This window comes from Molothrus ater, chromosome 23 (assembly GCF_012460135.2).
Source record: "Molothrus ater isolate BHLD 08-10-18 breed brown headed cowbird chromosome 23, BPBGC_Mater_1.1, whole genome shotgun sequence".
In the NCBI taxonomy this organism is placed as follows: Eukaryota; Metazoa; Chordata; class Aves; order Passeriformes; family Icteridae; genus Molothrus; species Molothrus ater.
Genome location: NC_050500.2, coordinates 5603665 through 5626579, shown reverse-complemented (window position 1 = coordinate 5626579; position 22915 = coordinate 5603665). Strand labels below are relative to the sequence as shown.

At 61.1% G+C, this 22915-nt stretch overlaps 1 protein-coding gene across 1 annotated transcript in view; it reads right to left on the bottom strand.

The window, feature by feature from the left end:
• HSPG2 (heparan sulfate proteoglycan 2) overlaps positions 1–22915 on the bottom strand; it is a 44345-nt gene that overhangs the window by 2216 nt on the left and 19214 nt on the right. The window contains 56 exon segments of the mRNA XM_036396368.1: positions 661–795; positions 1661–1763; positions 2223–2455; positions 3105–3326; positions 4001–4099; positions 4180–4288; positions 4362–4471; positions 4556–4655; positions 4724–4868; positions 4953–5037; positions 5295–5411; positions 5647–5794; positions 5877–5989; positions 6064–6133; positions 6135–6331; positions 6813–6910; positions 6990–7188; positions 7444–7704; positions 9110–9289; positions 9387–9579; positions 10342–10523; positions 10993–11127; positions 11202–11345; positions 11436–11574; positions 11661–11798; positions 11800–11813; positions 11895–12033; positions 12117–12268; positions 12351–12489; positions 12575–12726; positions 12807–12945; positions 13042–13193; positions 13277–13415; positions 13738–13895; positions 14018–14108; positions 14110–14157; positions 14557–14708; positions 14842–14980; positions 15084–15238; positions 15315–15453; positions 15536–15681; positions 15769–15904; positions 15989–16131; positions 16906–17046; positions 17134–17256; positions 17431–17490; positions 17989–18169; positions 18517–18617; positions 18700–18810; positions 18894–19120; positions 20395–20481; positions 20562–20689; positions 20779–20892; positions 21774–22004; positions 22085–22165; positions 22259–22351. Of these exon segments, the coding sequence (XP_036252261.1) occupies positions 661–795; positions 1661–1763; positions 2223–2455; positions 3105–3326; positions 4001–4099; positions 4180–4288; positions 4362–4471; positions 4556–4655; positions 4724–4868; positions 4953–5037; positions 5295–5411; positions 5647–5794; positions 5877–5989; positions 6064–6133; positions 6135–6331; positions 6813–6910; positions 6990–7188; positions 7444–7704; positions 9110–9289; positions 9387–9579; positions 10342–10523; positions 10993–11127; positions 11202–11345; positions 11436–11574; positions 11661–11798; positions 11800–11813; positions 11895–12033; positions 12117–12268; positions 12351–12489; positions 12575–12726; positions 12807–12945; positions 13042–13193; positions 13277–13415; positions 13738–13895; positions 14018–14108; positions 14110–14157; positions 14557–14708; positions 14842–14980; positions 15084–15238; positions 15315–15453; positions 15536–15681; positions 15769–15904; positions 15989–16131; positions 16906–17046; positions 17134–17256; positions 17431–17490; positions 17989–18169; positions 18517–18617; positions 18700–18810; positions 18894–19120; positions 20395–20481; positions 20562–20689; positions 20779–20892; positions 21774–22004; positions 22085–22165; positions 22259–22351 (7666 nt within the window).

The following is a 22915-nucleotide window of genomic DNA, read 5'->3' as shown; positions in this document are numbered from 1 at the left end:
AAGGGGTAAAGGGGGGGACATGAATCCCCTTGGTGTCCCCAGGTGTCCCCTCACCACGTCCCTGCATGTCTCCAGTGGTTCCAGGCATCCCCAAGTATCCCCCAAGTGTATATCCTTAACAGTGTCCCCAGGTGTCCCCCATGTCCCCAGGTGGCTTCACTTATTCCCAGGTATTCCCAAGCGTTCCCCTAGCACGTGTCCCTGCCATGTCCCCAGGTGTCCCTCTGTGTCCCCAGTCAATCCCCAAGGGTCTCCAGGTATCCCCAAGTGTCCCCCCCACGTCCCCAGCTGTCTCCAAATGTTGTCACGTGTCCCCATGTGTGTCCCTAAGTGACCTCCTCCATGTCCCCAAGTGTCTCCCCATGTTCCCAAGTTTCCTCACATGTCCCAAACCATCTCCAAGCACCCCCAGGTATTTCCAAGTATCCCCCAAGTGTGCGTGTCCCTTGTGTCCCTGGGTGTCCCTGTGTCTTTCCTTTGTCCCCCCAATGTCCTCCAGTGACCTGAGATGTCCCTCTGTGTCTTCAAGAGTCCCCAGGTGTCTCCCCATGCCCCTCCATGCATTCCCCCTCGCTGTGCTGGCAGTGTCCCTGCATGCTCCTCCCTGTGTCCCCAGGTGTCCCCAGGGTGTCCCCCCATGTCCCTGTGCTGTCCCCTCACGGTGCTGGCAGCGGGCCCCGCTGTGTCCAGGGGGGCAGCGGCAGGAGCCATGGACACAGGAGCCACCGTGCAGGCAGGGCCGGGAGGGGTGACAGCCTTCGGCCTCCTCCTCCTCCTCATCCTCGCAGCGCGGGCCTGGGGACAGCAGGACACAGTCACTGCAGGTGACAGGTCAGTGTGCACAGCATGCACGGGCATGGCCCATGGGGCACGCCGGGCACAGGTGTGTGCAGTGAGCAGGTGTGAACTGAGTGTGCACAGCACAGGTGTGTGCAGTGAACAGGCGTGAACTTCACGTGTGCACAGCACAGGTGTGTGCAGTGAGCAGGTGTGAACTGCGTGTGCACAGCACAGGTGTGTGCAGTGAGCAGGTGTGAACTGTCTGTGTGCAAATGCACAGGTGTGTGCAGTGAACAGGTGTGAACTTCACGTGTGTACACAGAGCACAGGTGTGTGCAGTGAGCAGGTGTGAACTGCGTGTGCACACCCACACACACACACAAAATGCACACACTGTGCACACACACACAGTGCACATGCACACACAGGTGCAGTGCACACGTACAAATGCACACGCAGCACACACACGCTGCACACACGCATACACACAGGTGCAGCACACACACAGTAATGCACACGCAGCACATACACGCATACACACACGCAGTAATGCACACACACTGCACACACACACACGTGCAGCACACGCACGCACATGCATGCAGTAATGCACACACAGCATACACATGCATTAATGCACATGCAGTGTACACACACACACACACACACAGAGTAATGCACATGCAGTGTACACACACACACACACACACACTGCACATGCAGCGTACACACGCACACACACACACAGAGAGAGAGTAATGCACATGCAGTGTACACACACACGCACACACACACGCACACACACACTGCACATGCAGTGTACACACGCACTGCACACCCTGATGCAAACGCCCCCAGCCCAGCCCGTGCCCGCTCTCACCGCGGCTCCCCGGCCGGCACGGGGCGCGGTGGCCGCAGGGCCGCACCCCCCGGCTGCGCAGGAACCGCTCCCGCAGCTCCAGGCGCTTCCCGCTGACGGACACCTGCGGGGACACCGCCACTGTCACTGTCACCGCCCTGCCGCCGGGGGCACTGCCCGACCGGGACAACAACGGGGCCGAGGGGACGCCCGTGAGGGGCACCTCTCCAATCAGGGGACATCAAAAAGGGGGCACCAATGGCACCGTCCCCCAGCCACGGGGGTCACTTCCAACCAAGGGGACACTAAGGAGAGGCGTCACCAACCCGGTGAGGGAACTCCAACAAGGGGATGTGAAGGGAAGTCACCTCTCCAACAACGGGGTCACCTCCTGAACAATGGGACGCTGCCAACGGCGTCATCTTCCCCGTGGGACACCAAGAGGGGTCATCCCCCCAGCAAGGGGACATCAGTGGGAGTCACCTCCCTCCTCACCAAGGGGATCATGTCCCCAGCATGGGGCAATCCCCTCCCCACCTGAGGGGGTCACCTGCCCTCCGAGGGGACGCAAGGGGGGTCTCACCTCTCCGATGCAGCCGCGGAAGGAGGCGTTGGTGGGGGGGCGCAGGGGGGACTCGGTGCCCCCCAGGTACAGGGGGCTGCGCAGGTTGAGGCCCTGGCTCTTGCCGGGCGAGGAGCGTTTCACCGGGGCAGCATCATCCACCACCAGCGTCCCGTCCTTGTGAACCCGTTCAGCTGTCACCCAGTGCCACTGGCCCAGGGCCACCGGCTCTGTGCTCCGCAGCACGGCCGGGCCTGTGGGGACAGGGGGTAGTGTTATGGGGGGTGCTGGGGGATGACCAGGGATGCTCACAGACCTGAGATGTGCCCTGGGTGATGCTAAGGGACCAGAATGATTCCCAAGGGCCCCAGTGACATTTGGGGACCCCAATGGTGCCAGGGGACCCCACTGTGGTTCAGGGACCTCTTTCATGCCAGTGAACCCTGGTAATGCTGTGTCACCCTGTCACAGACATATTTTATGAAAAATCCTTTCCTTGGGATTTTTTTCTCCTGAGAAGCCGAGAGGCCTCAGAACAAAATGTAACCAATGGTTATCTGCTGCTGTGGAATGCAACAGGTGCATCTGGGATTGGTCTCATGTGGTTGTTTCTAATTAATGGCCAATCACAGTCAGCTGGCTCAGACTCTCTGTCCGAGACACAAGTCCTTTGTTATTCATTCTTTCTTTTTCTATTCTTAGCTGGCCTTCTGATGAAATCCTTTATTCTATTCTTTTAGCATAGCTTTAATAAAATAATAAATCAAGCCTTCTGAAACACGGAGTCAGATCCTCGTCTCTTCCCTCATTCTAAGACCCCTGTGAACACCATCACATCACCCCCTCACTCCCACAGTCCCCGGTGCCACCTGTCCCCAGTGCCCCCTGCCCTGTGCCACCCACCTGAGCCCAGCTCGTAGCGGAACTCGAGGTGGCCACCGATCATGGCCAAGGCCACGTAGTCCTCGACAGGGGCGGCTTTGCCAGCACTGAAGAGCAGGAGCCCGTCGGGTGCCAGGGGCAGGAACTCAACCTCCAGCCGCAGCTCATGGTGCACGTTGGTGAGGGGCGGGTACGAGACGAAGGCTCCCTCCTCATCGAACGACGGCACGTTCACCACCTCACCTGCACATCCCAGTCAGTGCCCAGCACAGGACCTCACCATCCTCAGGGGGGGACCTCCAGCTCCATCTTCAGAGCAGCACCCATCCACAGCCTTCATCTCCAGGGTGGGACAACATCCATCCCTCCATCCATCCATCCATCCATCCATCCATCCATCCATCCATCCATCCATCCATCCATCCATCCATCCATCATCCCTCCATCCATCCATTGATTCCATCCATCCATCCATCCATCCATCCATCCATCCATCCATCCATCCATCCATCCATCCATCCATCCACCCATCCCCAGCCTTCATCCCCATGATGGAACCCCATCATCCATCCCCAGCCTCTATCCCCAACCTTCAACCTCACAGTGGGACCCAATGTCCAACCCCATGGTGAGACCCAACCTACATCCCCAGGATGGGACCCCAGCCTCCATCGCCATGGTGCCCATTTTCCTGGCAGGTCCTTACCTCTTGCCAGTGTCCCCAAGGTGGTACCCACCCCCACCCCATCCCCATGTCACCAGGGTGGTCCCAGCCATGTCCCCATCTCCCTGGAGTGGTCCCCAATCCCACACCCACTTCACCAGGGTGGTCCCAGCCATGTCCCCATTTCCCTGGGTGGTCTCCCCCCAGTCCCCATGTCCCAGGATGGTGCCAGCTGTGTCCCTGTGTGGCTCACCCTCCGTGCACCTCTCCCCAGTCTTGCCCAGGTGGCAGCGGCAGGTGTAGCCCTGCCCGTCCGGCCTGTTGACGCAGGTGGCATCAGGCCCACACGCCTCTGTGGGGTGAGAAGCCATGAGCACCCATCCTGAAGGGACCCTGGGAGGACGTCCCCATGGAGGGAGTGGTGTCACCTACCCGGGTGACAGTGCAAAGCCTGTGAGTACTCGCAGTTGCTGCCAGTGAAGCCCTGGGGACATCGGCAGACGTAGGTGCCACTCTCGTCGTCCTGGCACACGCCACCGTTCTGGGTGAGGGGTGACACGGGTGTCAGCATGGGCAGGGATGGGTGGGCATCACCTCCTCCCCTCCATCCTCACCTGGCACGGCCGCTCCTGGCAGGTGGGGCAATTGGTGACACCATGTGCCTGCAGGTCCATGTCCCCAAAGGCCACCTCTTCCCCTTGGATGCGGAGCTGGCGCACGCAGCCTGTGGGGTGGTGGAGATGGGCAGAACTACCACATGATGCCCAGCACCCCCTCACCCCGGTGCCCCCCAGAACCCCTCACTCACCCATGAAACCCTGACTGAGCCCCGTCTTTGCCACAGCGCCGATGTCGGGGTACCCGCCCAGGTACAGCTCCTCGTTCAGATCCAGCCCTTGGAACTTCCCCTGCAGGCACACGAGGGTGGGCACCAGCTCCAGCACCCTGACCCCCACCCCACACCCCAAAGTGGTACCTGGGAGGTGCCGTTGACAGCGGGGTGCCCGTCCAGGCCCAGCGAGCCCCAGGTGAGGTTGCGGAGCAGCCGCACCGTGTGGTACTCGCCCAGCCGCAGCGCCGTGGGGTGGCGGATGGTGGCCATGCCCGAACCAGCATCAAACCTGGTTTTATGAGGGTACAAGGGGTGTGGGTGTGTGCTGGCACCCATCTCCCACCTCTCCCGTACACCCTCTCATAGGTCTCACCTAAATTCGGGGCGTCCACCCACCAACCCGAAGGAGATGAAGTCGGCACCGCTGTTTTTCCGCTGCCCATTGTACAGGAGAAGCCCTGAAGGGTGGCAGGGGATCAGATGGGACAGTCCCCATCCTGAGATGGGGGACACATCCTAGGGGACCCCAAAATCCTCCCAGAATGGAGGAGAAATCCCCCATAAACTGGAGGCTCTCAGATGAATGGAGAATGGGAGATAAAGGAGGGCAAGTGGAGCATGAAAGGAGGGGAGGATGAAGGCAGGGAAGGGAGGGGCAAATAATGGAGGGGAAATGAAGGAGGACACAGGGGACATTTGGGGCACACAGGCTCACCATCAGCAGCATCAGGTCGGAAGGTGATGAGGATCTCAAACCTCTTGTAGGCGTCCTTGATGGTGGGCAGGGGGAGGAAGGAGCGGGGCGACTGCCCGAAATAGGGGACCACGTGCTCTGCAGGGATGGGAGGGTAAGGAAGGGTGGGGCACATCATCCCTGCCCCCCATCCATCCATCCATCCATCCATCCATCCATCCATCCATCCATCCATCCATCCAACATCCATCCAACCATCCATCCATCGATCCATCCATCCATCCATCCATCCATCCATCCATCCATCCATCCATCATCCATCCAACATCCATCCAACATCCATCCATCCATCCATCCCTCTGTCTGTCCTCACCTTGGACCTTCAGCACGTAGTAGGCTGTCTGCTGGCCGCGGTGGTTGGCAGCCACACAGGTGTAGACGCCGGCGTCCTCGGGGCGCACGGCTGGCAGTGTCAGCACGTTCCCCTGCACCCTGGCACCTGCTGGCAGCTCCCCGTCCAGCTGTGGCACAGCAGAGGGGGTCAGCACCCACAAACAGCCCCCACAACCCCTGCCACGCCCACCCTCCACCCCTCCACCGTACCTTGCTCCAGGTGATCTCCGGCACTGGGAAGCCAGATGCCAAGCACGGCAAAACAGCTGCTGATCCGAGGGACACCTCCTTCACCTCCGGCTGCCCGGCGATTTGAGGAGCGGCTGGGGACGCACGGAGGTGTCACCAACCTGCAGGGACACGCTGTGTGTCCCCACCTCTGCGTCCCCATGCTCACCTTGCACGTGGAGGATGACGTGGGACTGGACAGTGCCCACGGCGTTGGTGGCAGTGCAGCGGTACTGTCCCCGCGTCCGCCCGCTCCACTTGCTCGATGGTGAGGGTGCCAGCACGGACCAGCACCCCGGGGCGGATGCGGCCCCCCACCTTGCTCCAGGTGACGTGGGGACGGGGCTCCCCCAAGCCCAGGCACTCCAGCTCCACTGTTGTCCCTGCCAGCACCGTCTGCACTGCGGTCCGGATGTTGATCAGGGCCCTGGGGAGAGCTTGGGGGACAGTGGGGATTTGGGGTGAACCCCTGGCACAGGGACGCAGTGGAGTGGGAGAGAGGGAGAAACGGGGTTCCTGAGGGGATGTGGGACAATTGGGGTGGCTGTGGGAATGGGGAGAGGTCAGAGGTGTTGGGAGTCCTTGTGAGCATGTGAGACATGGGGAGTACCAGGGTGGTCATGGGTGTGGGAAGAGGTAGGGGGCACTGGAGTGACCATGGGTGTGGAGAGAGACTGATTGTGTCAGGGTGTCCACAGGCATGGGGAAGGGTGGGGGTATTGGGGTGCCTGTAGGCTTGAGGAGAGATTTCAGGTCACCCTGGGCATTGGGGGCTATCAGGGTGCCTGTGTGTGTAGGGAAATGGAAGGTGCTGGGGTGTCCCTTGGTGGGGGGGCATGGGAGTCCTGGGGTGCCCTTGGTGGTGGGGGGCAGATCAGGGGGTGGATGTGTCCCCTGGTGCCGGGGTGATGCTCCTACCCTGGACAGTGAGGGTGGCCCTGTCCTCTGCCTGCCCGCCCGGGCCACTAGCCCGGCACACGTACACGCCCTGCGCCCCCGGCGCCAGCTCCGGCATCCTGCGGGGACACAGCCAGGGTGAGGGACCCCACGAGGGACCAGCGAGGGTGTCCCACCTCCCTGTCCTGTGCTCCTTACCTCAGCACCCCGTCCCGCACACTGTGGGTGGGGGGCAGCTCTCCACCTTCCTTCAGCCACTCCACATGGGCACGGGGGTCCCCGGAGACAGAGCAGGCAAATTCGGCAGTGCCACCCACCCCCTTGACGAGGCTCCCTGGTGTCACTCGCACCACCAAAGGACCACCAGCATGGATGTCCCCACCTTCACCAGCATCACCTGGAAGGGATGCAGAGCCCCAGTGGTACCCAGCAGCACTTGCATCATCCCTGTGGGGTGCAGAGCCCTGGTGGTACCCAGCAACACCAGGATAACTGGGGTGGGATGCAGACCCAATGGCAGCACCCAGGGGGATGTGGAGCCCCAGTGGTTCCCATCACCGGGATCACGTGGGCAGGATGCAGAGCTCCAAGGGCATCTGGCAGCACTGCCAGCACCCAACATGAGCACCAGCCAGTGCGGGGATGGGCTCACCATGAACAGCCAGGCGGGCGAAGGCCTCGGCGGTGCCGACGCGGTTGGTGACGAGGCAGCGGTAGGTGCCGGCGTCAGCGGGGGCGGCGGGGCTCAGGCGGAGGAGGCCGGCACGGTGGGCCACGCGTGCAGAGAGGCTGCCGTTCACCTTGTCCCAGGTGTAGTGCAGCGGGGGCGTGCCGTGCGCCAGGCACTGCACCTGCACCGCGTCACCTGCCCGCACCGCCGCGTCCTCCGGGAGAATGGTGGCATACGGAGGTGCTGCGGGATGGGGGAGCTGTCAGCCATGGTGGGGGCAGGAATGGGTCAGCAGGGCAAGGAGGGTGGTGGTGAGGGGTGTAGGGGGTGATGGAGATGGGCGTGTGTTGGGGTGGATGAGAGATGGATCCATGAGGAACGGGCGGATAGAGGAATGAGAGGAGATGGAGACATGGATGGGTGGGATGGGCAGGAGTGATGGATGAATCCACCAGGAAGGAAGAGATGGATGGATGGATGGATGGATGGATGGATGGATGGATGGATGGATGGATGGATGGATGATGGGTGGGTGGATGGATGGATGGATGATGGATGGAGAGTTTGAGAGGAGATGGCAAGTTGGGTGTGTGCTGGGATGGATGAGATGGATGATGCACAAAGAAAAAGATGGATGCAGGAGTCAGGAAATGTAGAGCTGGATGTGAGCTGGAAGGATTGAATGATGGATGAATGTACCAGGAAGGTGTGGATGGAGAAATTTGAGGGGAGATTCAGAAACAAGTATATGCTGGGATGGATCACATGGATGGATGCACAAAGAAGAGATGGATAGAAAAATTAGGAGATGGATGTGAGCTGAGATGGTTGAGTGATGGATGAATCCACAAGGAAGAGGTAGGTATGTGGGTGGATGGATCAGTGACTGGCAGAATTTGAGAGCAGACGGTGAGTTGGGCATGTGCTGGGATGGATGAGATGGATGATGCACTAGGAAGGGATGGACAGAAGGGTGTGAGAGGAGATGGAGAGATGGCACGTGGTAAAATGAACAAAAGATGGGTGGATGCACAAGGATGAGATGCATGGAGGGGTGTGAGAGGAAACAGAGAGAGGAATGTCAGCTGGAGGGGGTGAGCAATGGATGAGTCCACCAGGAAGGGATGGATGGAGGGTGTGAGGGGAGATGGAGAGATGGACGTGAGCTATGATGGATGAGGGATGGGTGAATCCACAAGGAAGAACAGGATGTTAGAGTAAGGAGATAGAGAGATGGGTGTATGCTGGGATGAATGAGATGGACGGATCCATGAGGAAAAGATGGAAGGAGAGATATGAACAGAGATAGAGAGATGGGTTTGAGCTGGGATGAGCCATGGATGGATCCATGATGAATGGATGAATGGATGGATGGATGAGAGAGCAGAAGTGGAGAGGGACATGCACAGGGATAGGACAAGCAGGTGGACACACCCATGGGAAGGGTTGGTGACGGAGCTTGAGAGGAGCTCGAGAGGAGGAGGATGAGTGCTGCAATGGAGCAGGATAGTCCCACGAGGAAGGGCTGGATGTAAGGGTGGAGGTGGTGATGGAGGTGGCCACATGTGGAGGAAGGATGGGTGATGGCCACAGCAGAGGTGGCAGCAGGAGCCCAGGAGCACCCCAACCCCGGCTGTCCCCTTCTTACTCTCCACATCGAGGGTGACGAAGGCTTCAGTGGAGCCAAGGGGGCTGCTGGCATTGCAGATGTACTGGCCCGAGTCCTGCTGCGCGGCACGAGGGATGACCAGGCTGCCGTTCACCACGCGGTGCTGCCAGGGCAGGGGTGCCCGCAGCTTCGACCACTCGATCCGGGGCACTGGGTCACCTACGACCACACCGTGCCCATCACCGTGGTGCCAGGTCCTGCTCAGAACATCCCTTCCCCAGGGATGTCCATACATCTCCCTCCAGGCTCCCCATACCTCTGGCCGTGCAGTGCAGCGTGGCGGTGTCCCCGGCCACCACGGTGACGGTGGATGGTGTGATGACCTCGGGGGCCCCGGGGTGCCGCTGTGCTGACTCCACGCTGACATCCACCCGTGCCTGTGCCGAGCCCAGGGCACTGTGCGCCGTGCACACGTAGGTCCCGGCGTGCTCCGGCTTGGCCGGTGAGAGCTGGGGGGGACAGGGTAGGGATGAGCACCAGGCACTCCTGGGTGCTTGTTGAAGATTGCAATGCAAGATGTTTTCAATTCCCATCTGTACAGCAGATTATCTTTGTCAAGTGGGCAGTTTGCCTTATCTCTCTCTTTGAGTGACCACATTCACACCTCCCTCGGGAGGGGACACTGCTGATAACAGCTATTGAATGTCACCGCATGGCTGATAAGAACTACAGCATCCCATTGGGAGAGGTGAGCCCAGAGGGAGGAGCCAAGCATTGCTACCCAGATATAACCTCCAGAGGTTTTTGAGACACCAGCACGGCTTCTCCACGGGATTCCCCAGAGGAACAGCAGCTGCCTCTTCTCCCACTGGATCTTCAGAGGAAGAATCCATCCTTCTCTACAGGACCCCCTTGCTCCAACAGAACCACCCCTGACACTGCAGGAGGGCTGCAGCCACAATTCCAATGGGACTGCCACCAACAGCCTGACCCACAGGGTGTCAGGTTGTGTTCTGACTCTGTCAGTGTTGTTCTAGTGCACTGCATTGTTTATTTTATCCTTTTATTTTTTTTCTTTCCCTATTAAAGAACTGTTATTTCCTGCTGCCATATTTTTGCCTGAGAGCCCCTTAATTTAAAATTTATAGCAATTCAGAGGGGTGGGGAGGGTTTACATTCTCCATTTCAGGGGAGGCTCCTTTCTCCCTTAGCAGACTCCTGTCTTTCCAAACCAAGACAGTGCCCCACGGTGCCCCTGGGTGCCCCCTCACCTGGAGGATGGCCTGGCTGTCCATGTGCAGCAGCGTCTGGTGCTCCACCTTCTGCCGGGAGCCCAGCCGGCTCCAGCGCACCAGCGGCCGCGGCTCGCCCCGGCCCAGGCACTCCAGGCTCAGGGATTTGCCCTCCTTCACTGTCACGGGGCCTGGCGGCATCACTGACACCGTGGGGGCGCCTGGAGAAGAAGGAGGGCATTGGGGTGGGGATTGTGACACCACCATGAAGGGCAGCTGGAAGGTGCCTGGCCATAGGGGCACCCATCACCCTGGGAGCACTGGGAGAACGGGAGGAAATGAGCACGAGTGTGGGGATGGGGACGCAACATCTCAGGAGTTTCCAAAGCCCATGGAGGACATCTGCATGGGGATGGGGACATCACAACTCCTGGGGCCCCTAGAAGGACACCAGCATGGGGACATGGGCACCACCACTCCAGGGGCACCTGAAGCATGGAAAGGAAATGGGGATAAGGACACCATCACTCCAGTGGTATTGCATGACATGGAGGACACCAGCATGGTAACAGAGAGACTACCCTGAGGGCACCTGGAGCACGTGGAGGACATGGGGATGGGGACACAAGTGCCCTGAGGACACCTGGAGCACACAGAGACAGGGACAGGGCCACCCTGGCCACCTCATACCTTGCACCACGAGGTTGACGACGCTGCTGGCGACACCGAAGCGGTTGGAGGCCACGCAGTGGTAGGCACCCTGGTTGCCCACGTGGGCACCAGTGATGGAGATGACTGAGCCATTGGCACTGATCTTCACATTGTCTGGGCAAGGAGGAGCCATCAGCACCAGGGCCACCCTGGGGACCATGCCAGGGCCACCCTGGGGACTGCCATACCTTGGAGGTGTTGGCCAGGCCCCATACGCCAGGTGATGTTGACAGGCCGGGCGCCATCGTGAACGCGGCACTTGAAGGTGGCATCTTCACCTGGTGCCACGGCCATGCTGTGTGGGTCGATGGAGATGATGGGGCTCTGCAAACCTGTGGGAACAAAGGCACAGAGAGGCCACGAGGTCACTCACATCGCCCATCTCCCCTCAGCATCCTCCCTCACCCTGTGGCCGCACTCACGGTAGCTGGAGCTGTCACGGGAGGTGACAGTGACAGAGACAATGGCCTCACGGAAGACACTGCCCGTGTCAGCCCGGCACACGTACTCTCCTGAATCGGCCACCGAGAGCTGGGACAGCCGCAGCCGGGACCCCGAAATCTGGGGACATCATAGCAGAAGGTGGTGGCATCACCCAGCCACACACAGCAACCACCATCCCCCACCCCACCGGTGTCCCCACCTACCTGGTGCTTGGCTGGGAGGGCCCCACCACGCTTGTACCAGGTGATGGTGGCCTGTCCCTGGCCGGCCACCACGCAGTCCAGGTCCAGAGTCTGTCCCTCGGTGACAGAGGACGCCGAGGACTCAATGTGGATGGGGGGCTGTGATGCCGGTGGCTGCATGGGCAGGGTTGAGGGTGAATGGCCCCAGTGGTCCCTGACCCCAGTGGGACCCTGTCCCCAGAGGGTGGCACTCACAGTGGGAAGGGTTGTCTCCATCATCGATGGTGACAATGAGGGATGTCTCCTGCGTGATGCCACCTGATGTCACCCGGCACACGTACTCCCCTGAATCAGCTGCTGTCACCTGGGGGATGCGCAGGCGAGTGCCTGACACCTGGAGGGAACAGTTAGGGGACAAGTCAGCACCGTAGAGCAGGGGATGGGACAAATTCAGAGTGACCCTCCCCTGCCACCTACCTGGTGGCCAACAGGCAGGGAGCCACCTCGCTTGTACCACGTCACGGTGGTGGGGCCGGACCCTGCCACCACGCAGTTGAGGTCCAGGGTCTGTCCCTCGGCGATGGCCGAGGACAAGGACTCGATGCGAAGGGGCTGGGAGATGCCAGAGGCTGGGGGAGGACAGGGAAAGGGAACGTTCATCACCAAGGTGACACCTGATTGTCCCCAAGCGCTGCCTTCTCTCACACTCACTGTAATAGCTGTTGGCACTGCTGGGCACGGTGACAATGACAGATGCCTCCTGGGTGACACTCCCCAGGGTCACCCGGCACACGTACTCCCCTGAGTCAGCCACTGCCACTTGGGCAAGGCGCAGGCGGGTCCCTGACACCTGGGGACGTGACAAGTTGGGGACACATCAGTACCTGATGCAGGGTTGTGGCCTGCAGGGCAAAGCCACCTCCCCCATGTCCCACCTGGCTGTTTGGAGGCAGAGCCCCCCCACGCCGGTACCAGGTGACTTGGGGGTGACCCTGTCCTGCCACCATGCAGTTGAGGTCCAGCGTCTGTCCCTCGGTGACAGCAGCAGAGGAGGTCTCAATCCTCACTGGTGGCGTGACACCAACAGCTGGGGGTGGCAGTAGGGTCCATAGGGTCACCACTGTGTCCTCACCACGTCCCTGTGTCACCCCTCACCCATCCCAGTACCGTAAGAGGAGCCAGCGCCAGTCTGGATGGTGACAATGAGGGATGTCTCATGTGTGACACTGCCTGATGTCACCCGGCACACATACTCCCCTGAATCGGCTGCTGTCACCTGGGGGATGCGCAGGCGGGTGCCCGACACCTGGAAGGGTGACACACATGAGAATGGGCATATCAACGCCTCAACACCACCAAAAATCCCTTTTCCACCCCAAAATGCTCCTCAGTGTTCCCCTACCTGGTGCTTGGCTGGGAGGGTCCCCCCGCGCTTGTACCAGGTGACAGTGGCCTGTCCCTGCCCAGCCACGATGCAGTTGAGGTCCAGGGTCTGTCCTTCAGCCACGGAGGAGGACGAGGACTCGATGCGCACCGGAGGGGTGACACCAACAGCTGGAGACAGAGACAGGAGGGTCACCCCAAGGACTGCAGCACTGCCCCCCAGTCCTCAGTCACCTCCTCCTGTCCCCACTCACGGTAGGTGCTGGCACTGCTGGGCTGGATGGTCACAATGATGGAGATCTCCTTGGTGGTGGCCCCGCTGGTCACCCGGCACACGTACTCGCCTGAGTCGGCCGCTGTCACCTGCATCAGCCGCAGCCGGGATCCAGACACCTGTGGGGAGGGGACACAGGGGCCATCAGTCTGGCAAGGGGTCATCTGGGATTGCACAGGGCCACTTTGGGCTTGCACGGGCCACCTGGGCTTATATGGGGTCATTTGGGCTTCCTTGGGGTCACTTAGTCTTCCACGGGGTCACTCAGGCTTCCATAGTCATGGGGCCATCTGGGCCTGCCCAGGACCAGCCAACCTTGCATGGGGCCATCAGGACTTGGATGGGGTCCCCAGGACTTGGACAGGCCACTTGGTCTTGCCCAGAGCTGTATGTCATCCCTATCTTCCCCGCTTGGTGACATCCTCCCTCTGTGTCCCCTACCTGGTGCTTGGCTGGGAGGGTTCCCCCGCGCTTGTACCAGGTGACAGTGGCCTGTGCAGGGCTGGCGATGACACAGTTGAGGTCCAGGGTCTGTCCCTCCACCACGGGGGATGACAGGGATGAGGACTCGATGCGCAGTGGGGTTGTGCTGCCTGGGGCTGGGGACGGGAGGTGGGTTAGAGACTGTGACCACCACCACGTGTGTGTGACCCTCCCAGGGACACTGGGAGCGGTGTCACACCCCCATGGGCAACCTCCCGTGTTCCCTGTCCCCACTCACAATAGGCACTGGCACTGCTGGGCTGGATGGTCACCATGATGGAGGTTTCCTTGCTGGTGGCCCCAGTGGTCACCCGGCACACGTACTCGCCCTGAGTCGGCCACTGTCACCTGCATCAGCCGCAGCCGGGAGCCAGACACCTGTGGGGAGGGGATACAGGGTTTACTGGGGACACTTGGGCTTCCATGGGGCCACGTGGGCTTGAATGAGACCACCAGGGCTTGAATGGGGACACCTAACCTTTAATGGGCTACTTGGACTTGCATGAGCTACATGGGCCTCCATAGGTCATCTAACTTTGCATGGACCACCAGGACTTGCATGAGGTTTCCTGGTCTTGTATGGGGTCACTTGGCCTTATAGGGGCCACCTGGGCTTCCATGGGACCATCTGCATTCACACAGGTCACCTGGGCTTGCCCAGGGCCAGCCGGCCTTGCATGGGCCAACAGGATTTGGATGGGCCACCTAGGCTTGCCCAGAGCTGTTGGTCAATCGCATCCACCCCCTTTGGTGACATTCCCTCTCCGTGTCCCCTACCTGGTGCTTGGCTGGGAGGGTTCCCCCGCGCTTGTACCAGGTGACAGTGGCCTGTGCAGGGCCGGCAATGACACAGTTGAGGTCCAGGGTCTGTCCCTCGACCACAGCAGAGGACGGGGAGTCGATGCGCAGTGGGGTCGTGTTGCCTGGGGCTGGGGATGGAGACAGGAGGGTGACACCAGTGACCACAGCAGGACCTCGCCACTACGGGCACCTGAGCCGCGGCTCAGTGCTGTGACACATGAGGACCTGCCACTGGCACTGCCACCCCCTGTCCCCACTCACGGTAGGCACTGGCACTGCTGGGCTGGATGGTCACCATGACCGCGCTCTCCTTGCTGGTGGCCCCGCTGGTCACCCGGCACACGTACTCGCCCGAGTCAGCCGCTGTCACCTGCATCAGCCGCAGCCGGGAGCCAGACACCTGTGGGGAGGGGACACAGGGGTCACCAGAGCCAGCTGGGCTTGCACAGGGCTGTGCACCAACCCCAGCCACCCTTCGCATCATCACCCTCTGCATCCCCTACCTGGTGCTTGGCTGGGAGGGACCCCCCGCGCTTGTACCAGGTGACAGTGGCCTGTCCCTGCCCGGCCACGATGCAGTTGAGGTCCAGGGTCTGTCCCTCGGCCACGGTGGATGAGGATGCCTCGATACGGACAGGGACACCTGAAGCAGGTGGTCCTGCAGGGGAGGACAGAGCTGTGACTCTCTGTTGGGAACCAGCTGCTCCCTCCAGGGCTGCCGAGCCCAGTCTCACCATAGGATGAGCCTGATGCGGCCACAACGGTGACAATGACAGATGCCTCCCGGACAGCGGTCCCCAAGCTTGCCCGGCACACGTACTCCCCCGAATCAGCTGCCGTGACGTGGGGGACACGGAGCCGGGACCCTGAAACCTGCAGTTGGGGACATGCTTTGGTGTCACACAGCAGGGGACAGGGCAGCATTTGGGGTGCTGCCCACCCTGCTGTGCCCTACCTGGTGGCCAGCGGGAAGGGAGCCACCACGCTTGTACCACGTCACTGTGGCAGAGCTGGGTCCTGCCACCACACAGTCCAGGTCCAGGGTCTGTCCCTCAGTGACAGATGGGGACGAGGACTCGATGCGGACAGGCGGCGCCACCCCTGGGGGGAGCAAAAGGGGTGACAGGGGTGGGTTGTAGCCCCCGAAAACCATCCCCAAACACCACTGGTGTCCCCCACCCTCCTCACCTGGCACCACGGCCACCTCGATAGCAGCACGGGCCGTGCCAGCAGCGCTGGTGCCCACGCAGAGGTAGATGCCACCATCAGCCGCCGTCACAGCAGGGATGACGAGCGTGGCGATGTCACCGTGCTCAGCGCGGGACTGTGGCATGAGGGTGGGTGTCAGTGGCACCTGTGGTGCACCCACACCCCCTGGAGCACCCACGGGTGGCAGCACCCCGCTCACCTGCGGCGGCAGAGTGCCCCCCTGCTTCTCCCACGTGATGGTGGCAGTGGGGGTCCCCGAGACCCGGCAGTAGAGCCGCACTGTGGAGCCCTCCTGCACCTCCGTCCGCTCCGGGCTCACCTGCACCTGTGGGGTGCCTGCGCCTGCGGGGAGGGGGATCAGGGAGGTGCTGGGGGCAGTGGCGGGATGGGGACAATGGGGGTGACATGAGTGATGCAGATGGTGAGGGTGAAGGGCACCGGGGGATGATGGAGGCGATGGGGGGACAGTGAGAGTGATGGAGATGATGGAGATGCTGAGGATGATAAGGGTGATGGGAACAATGGAATGATGGTGATGACAGAGACTATGGGAGTGATGGGGGTGTTGGGAGCAATGGGAGCAATGAGGTGGACACAGATGATGGAGATGATGAAGATGATAAGGGTGATGGGAACAATGCAATGATGAGGAATGATGGGATGATGGAGATGAGGGGATAATGTGGGATGAAGGGGAAGAAGAGAACAGTGGGGACAATGAGAGTGACAGGGATGGTGGGGACAATGAAGAGTGTGAATGGGAGGTGACAGAGACAATGGTGGTCATGATGGGGACAAAGGAGATGATGAGACGATGGGATGGTAGGGATGAGGGGGACGGACAGTGGGAGATGACAGGGACAATAAGGGTTAGGGGGATGAGGATGACAGGGATGATGTACACCATGGAGACAATGGAGATGGACAATGGGGATGATACAGATGGTGGGTGATGATGGAAGCAAGAGGGGTGACAGGGCCAATGGGGACAATAGGGGTGATGTAAATGACGATTGGGGTAATGGGGATGATGGAAGTGATGGGGGTGATGGGGACAGTGGGGTGACTGATGATGAAGATAATGGGGATGAAAGGGACGATGGTGATGCCGCTCACCTTGCACGTGGAGGAAGGCACGTGCCGTGTGCTGCCCGGCGCTGCTCCGTGCCCGGCACTCGTACTGCCCGGCATTGGCGGGCTCCACCGCGGCGAACCGCAAGGTCCCGCCCTGAACCACGGCCTGTGGCGGCAGCGCACCTGCAGGGACACGGCCTGCCATCACCCCTGCTCGCTGTGTCCCCCCACCTGCTCCCGGTGTCCCCCCCATCCCCAGCGGGCACCTACCGAGCCACTCAAGGCTGGGCTGGGGGCTGCCGGTGCCCACGCAGCGGAACTCGGCCGGCTGCCCTGGTGCCACGCTCAGCTGCGCCGGCTCCACGGTGGCGGTGGGGGCGCTGGCGGTGCCAGCTGCGGTGAGACCGGGGGGGCTTAGGGCTGGCCAGGCCCCCCCGGTGCCGTCCCCAGGCGGTGGGAAGCGGGGTGGTGTGGCACAGCCAGCAGCAGGGTGCATGTGGAGCCCTGGCATGCAGTGGGTGGGGGAGCATGCGGACCCCCAGGAACCCTCCTCCCCTGGTGACTTACCTGGTCTGTGCCCCTCCATGAACTCAACGGGTCCATAGAACATCTGAGTCTTTGAGGCAGCTGCAGGAGGGAGTGGGTCTCAGGGGAGTGTGCCCATCACCCTGGAGTCCAGGCACCAAACCTGCCCACCACCCTGGCGCACAGGCACTAAACCTACCCATCAACTTGGCATCTAGGCACCAAACTTGCCCATTGCCCCAGTGTCTGGGTGCCAAGTGTGCTCACCACTCCAGTGTCTGGGCATTCAATGTCCCCATCACCCCAGATCTGGGTATTGTCACCACAGAGCCAGGGTGGTGAGTGTGCCCATCATCTGAAGGACTGGGCACCAAGTAAACCCATCAGCCTGGTATCCAGGCATTGACTGTGTCCATCACCCTGGCATCTGGGCACCAACCTCCAAAACAGGAAGCGTGTCCATCAAACCCAGCACCTGGGGGCCAAGTGCAACCACCACACCTTGCCTTGGCACTGTGTGTGCCCATCACCCTGCTGGCTGGCCGGTCAATATGCCCATCACGCTGTCACCACGTGGTGAGGCACAGTGTGGGGGCTCACCCTGGACGTAGAGCGTGGCAGTGCCCTGGTCCATGTCCAGCATGTTGGAGCCGGTGCAGACGTAGACTCCGGCGTCCTGGGGCCGCACGCCGCGCAGCGTCAGGATCCCGTTGAAGTCCACGGCGCCCGCCGGCAGCGTCCCGTGGTTCTGCCGTGTCCACACCAGGGTGTAGGCAGGAGACTGGGGGGACAGAGGGGGGGAGGTCTGAGGCTGCTGGGATGGGCACATGGCAGGGCACATGCCCAGCTGTGGGAAAGGTGGCACCTGGGATGGGATAATGGGATGGGATAGGCAAAGGGAAGAGGATGTCCCATGGAGCTCCATAAGGACCCAAGGGGTCTTGGGGGGTCCATATGGGCACAGCGGTTCCTGTGCTCTGCATGTCCCCATGAGTACATCCCTTGGGTGTCCCTTTGCTCTGTAGGACCAGGTGGGCACCCAGGGGCATCTCCACACCCTGAATGTCCCTGCACACACCCAGAGGTGCCCTGCAGCACCCCTGCCATGCTGTGCCCACTTCCCCTCACCTTGCTCTTGGCGGTGCAGACGAAGGTGACATCGGCTCCGGGCTGCACCCGCTGCACCCGCTTCTCCTCCACGGTGACGGTGATGGGCTTGTCAGGGGTCTCTGCACCCACACAGAGAGGTGAGCCCCGCTCCTGCCTCCCCTCCATGCCTGTCCTGTCCCCCTCTCTGTGACAACGACCTACCGGTGACAATGACCTCGGCGCGGCTGGCATTGCTGTGCCGGAGGTTGCGGCAGGAGCAGACGTAGACGCCGGCTTCAGAGGGCTGGATGCTAGGGAAGTGCAGCTCCTCACCTGGAGGGGGACAGGCAGGTGACACCCCACACCTTGGGGACACCCTGATGTCGTCCCCCGCCACCCCCGGAGCCACCCAGTACCTTGGTGGCGGCTCTGGGCGCCCTCGGGGAGGGGCCGCCCGTCCTCTCGCACCCAGTGGTAGTAGAGCGGCGGCTCCCCGGCGGCGTGGCAGCGCAGGGTGACAGCGCTGCCCTGCGGCACCGCGGTGCGCTGGGGGTGAACACGCACGGCCAGCGCCGGGGGCGGCCCCGTGGGGACACAGCCCTGCCCCCGCACCGTGGGGTCACCCGTGTAACCGGGGGCGCAGCTGCGGGGAACAATGGGGGCACGGGGTTTGAGGGTGGGCTGGGGTGGGTGCTTTGGGGTGTGCGTGGGGATGGGCATTTTGGGTCGGTATATTGGGGTGAGCACATCATGGTGAGCATATCAGGATGAGAATAGTGGGGTGGTGGCTGTGTCAAGGCAGGTATAAGGGTGAGCACTTTGGGGTTTCTCCACTTTGGGGTGAGGCCATCAAGGTGCGGTGGGTGGGCTGGGGTGGGTGCTTTGGGGTGTGCATGGGGATGAGCATTTTGGGTGGGTATATTGGGGTGAGCACATCAGGATGAGAATAATGGGACTGTGTCAAGGCAGGTATAAGGGTGGGCACTTTGGGGTGTCTCCACTGGGGTGAGGCCATCAGGGTAGGTGCGCTGTGTATTGGGGTGCTCATGTCAGGCAAAAGTCTGGAATGAGCTCATAAGGGTGAGTACATTGGGAGGGTGGAGCAGGAGAACATTGGGGTGACTATATGGGGGTGGGTGTATTAGGGTGGGTATACTGGGGAGCACTTTGGGGTGGGTCTGTAAGGGGAAGGCTATCAGGGTGAGTATACTGGGGTGCATAAATTGGGGTGAGCATATTGGGGTGCATATCTCGGGGTGAGTACACAGATGCTCTTTAGGATGCATGTGTTGGGGTGAGCTCAGAGGGGTGAGCACATTGGGTGGGTACAGTAGGAGTGTATCGGGGTGGGAATGTGTGGGTGCATAAATGGGAGTGAGGCCGTCAGGGTATGTGAAGGTGGGGCAGTGGAGGTGGGCTTTGGGGATAGGTATATAAGGGTGACTCAATCAGGGTGGGGTTTTGGGGTGGGTATATGGGGGTGAACCCACCAGGGCAGGTAGAGCAGAGTGGGTATATGGGGGTTCAGCCCATGGAGTGAGTATTTAGAGGGGTATATTGGATTAGTTCTGGTGAGAGGTACATTGGGATGGGATTTGGGGGTGAGCCCATGGAGTGGGTTTTTGGAGGGGTATATTGGGTTGGTTCTGGTGAGAGGTACATTGGGATGGGGTTTGGGGGTGGGTATATGGGGGTGAGCCCATGGGGTGGGTTTTTGGAGGGGTATATGGGGTTGGTTCTGGCAATGGGCATATTGGAATGGGGTTTCGGGGTTGGTATATGGGGGTGAGCCTATGCAGTGGGTTTTTGGAGGGGTATATGGGGCTGGTTCAGGCAAGGGGTATATTGGGATGGGGTTTGGGGGTGAGCCCACGGGGTGGGTTACTGGGGCAGGTTTTGGGGTGCCAGCAGCCTCACCGCTCACAGTACTGCCCGGTGTAGCCCGGCTCGCAGGCGGTGCAGCGGTACCCGCCGCCTCCCAGGCTCTCACAGGTCCTGGAAAACCTGCAGGGACAGAGCAAGGTGAGGGCAGATCCCTTCCCTGGCACCCAGCCCAGCACCCCCAGCCCAGTGCAGGCACCCACTGGTTCTCAGGGTACGGGAGGGGACAGGCGCAGGGCTGGCAGTCCTCGGGGGTCCCGGCGGTGGCGTCCCCGTAGAAGCCGGGGGCGCACTGGTCACAGAAGTCCCCTGCCGTGTTGTGCAAGCATCCCTGGGGGATAGTGGGGACACAGATCGGGGGTGTCAGGGCTGGGCCAACACCACAGCTTCCCCCAGGAGGTTGGGGACGTGGGGACTCACGGAGCAGGCGCCGCTCTCGGGGTGGCAGCTCTCGGAGTGGCCGTTGCACTCGCACAGCTCGCAGTGGCCCAGGTAGAGCCCCCCGCCCGTGCGCGTGTACCCGGGGGCACAGTCCTGCAGGGAGGGACAGAGCTGGCACCCCCACAGCCTGGGCAGGGCTGGCAGGGGGCTTGGGGGACAGATGGGTGATGGTGGGGGTGCTGGGTGTGATGAAGAGTGATGGGGGTGATGGTAGCAATGCTGAGGGGAGGGTGGGGGAGTGATGGCGATGATGGGGGGATGCTGATGGGATGATGGAGAATGATGGGATAAATCCTCCCTGCTGAAGGGAGAATTGAGGGGTGATGGGGGTGATGGGGGGGATACTGAGGTGAGGGGGGGTCTGGGGACAGATGGATGATGATGGATGGGCTGGGGCAGTTGATGGAGAATGCTGGGGGTGATGCTGGGTGGGAGTATGTAGGGGTGATGCTGGGGAGGATGTGGGGTCATGGGAGGTGATGGTGTGGTGTGATATGGGGGGTGCTGGGGGGATGCTGGGGGCTGATGGGCAATGATGGGACTGATGGTGATGATGATGGTGCCGTGATGGCGGGGGTGATGGAGGGAGTGCTGGGGGGGTGATGGAAGGTGATGAGGGGCTGATACTGCAGGGAGAATGGAGGGGTCACAGGGGTGAGGCTGGCAGGGTGATGATGGGTTTGACAGGGGATGAGAGGGTGGAGGGATGATGATGGGAGGTGAGGGGGGTTGATGATGGGGGATGCTGGACAGATGCTGGAGGGATGGAGGGTGATACCGGCCATGATTGGGTGATGCTGGGGTTGATGATAGGGACAGTGATGAAAGGAGTGATGGTGGTGGTAGAGGGTCACCCTGGGCTGCTGGTGGGATGCTGGGGGATGATTAGGGGGATGATGAGGAGATACTGGGGAGGAAGGTAGGGAGGTGATGGGGGTGTTGGGGTGACACTGGGAGGGCTGGGCTGGGCTCACCTGGCAGGACAGCCCGTGGTATCCGGGGGGACAGCGACATTCCTCCACCTCGGGGGCCGGGGGCAGGCCGGGCTGGGGGGGCACGGCCGTGTCCATGGCCACGTCGGCGATGGCGGCCGCGGCCGTGCTCGAGGAGTAGGTGGCTCGGATGAGGATCTCATCCAGGTCAGCCAGTGCCATCAGCAGGTGCTCCCGTGTCGCTGGCTGCCCGTCTGGCCGCTGCCAGTATTGCTGCAGGAACAGGGGGTGAGCGGGGGACACGCCGTGGCAAAGGGGGACATCGGGGACAAAGGCTGCCCAGCACCTCCTACCTCCCGAAAAATGATCTCGAAGGCCTGGGGGGTCCGTGGGGCCAGGTCAGGCTGGTAGGCCACCAGCGTGATGTCATTGCCCTGTGGACAAGGGGGACAAGGGGGACAGGGGGGTCAGGGGGTCCCGGTGTCACCCGGTGTGTCCCTGTGCCACCCCAGCCAGCACCCCCTTACCGTGATCTGGACGTCGGCGTCGGGCAGGGGCGCTCCCTGTCCCCCCGGGGTGAAGCTCAGGGTGTAGCGCAGCCGACCGCCATAGGAGCCCACCTGGGAGCACCGGGATGGGATAACGGGATAATGGGACAATGGGATTACAGGAAAATGGGATTACGGGATAATGGGATTATGGGATGGGATTATGGGATGGGATTACGGGATTATGGGATTATGGGATTATGGGATAGCATGGGATAGCATGGGATAGCATGGGATAGCATGGGATAACGGGATGGGATGATGGGATGGGATAATGGGATGGGATAGGATGGGATGGGATTATGGGATGGGATAGGATGGGATGGGATTATAGGATGGGATAATGGGATAATGGGATGGGATGGGATGGGATGGGATGGGATGGGATAATGGGATGGGATGGGAATGGATGGGATAATGGCATGGGATAATGGCACAGGATAGGCAAAGGGAAGAGGATGGGATGGGATGGGATGGGATGGAATTGGATGGAATAATGGGATGGGATGGGCAAAGGGAAGAGGATGGGCATGATGGGGACAGGGATGGGGATGGGGAAGGTAATGAGATAAAATAGGGATGAGGAGGAGGAGAGGGAAAAGAGAGAGGGGAAAGTGGAAGGGGAAAAGGGCAAGA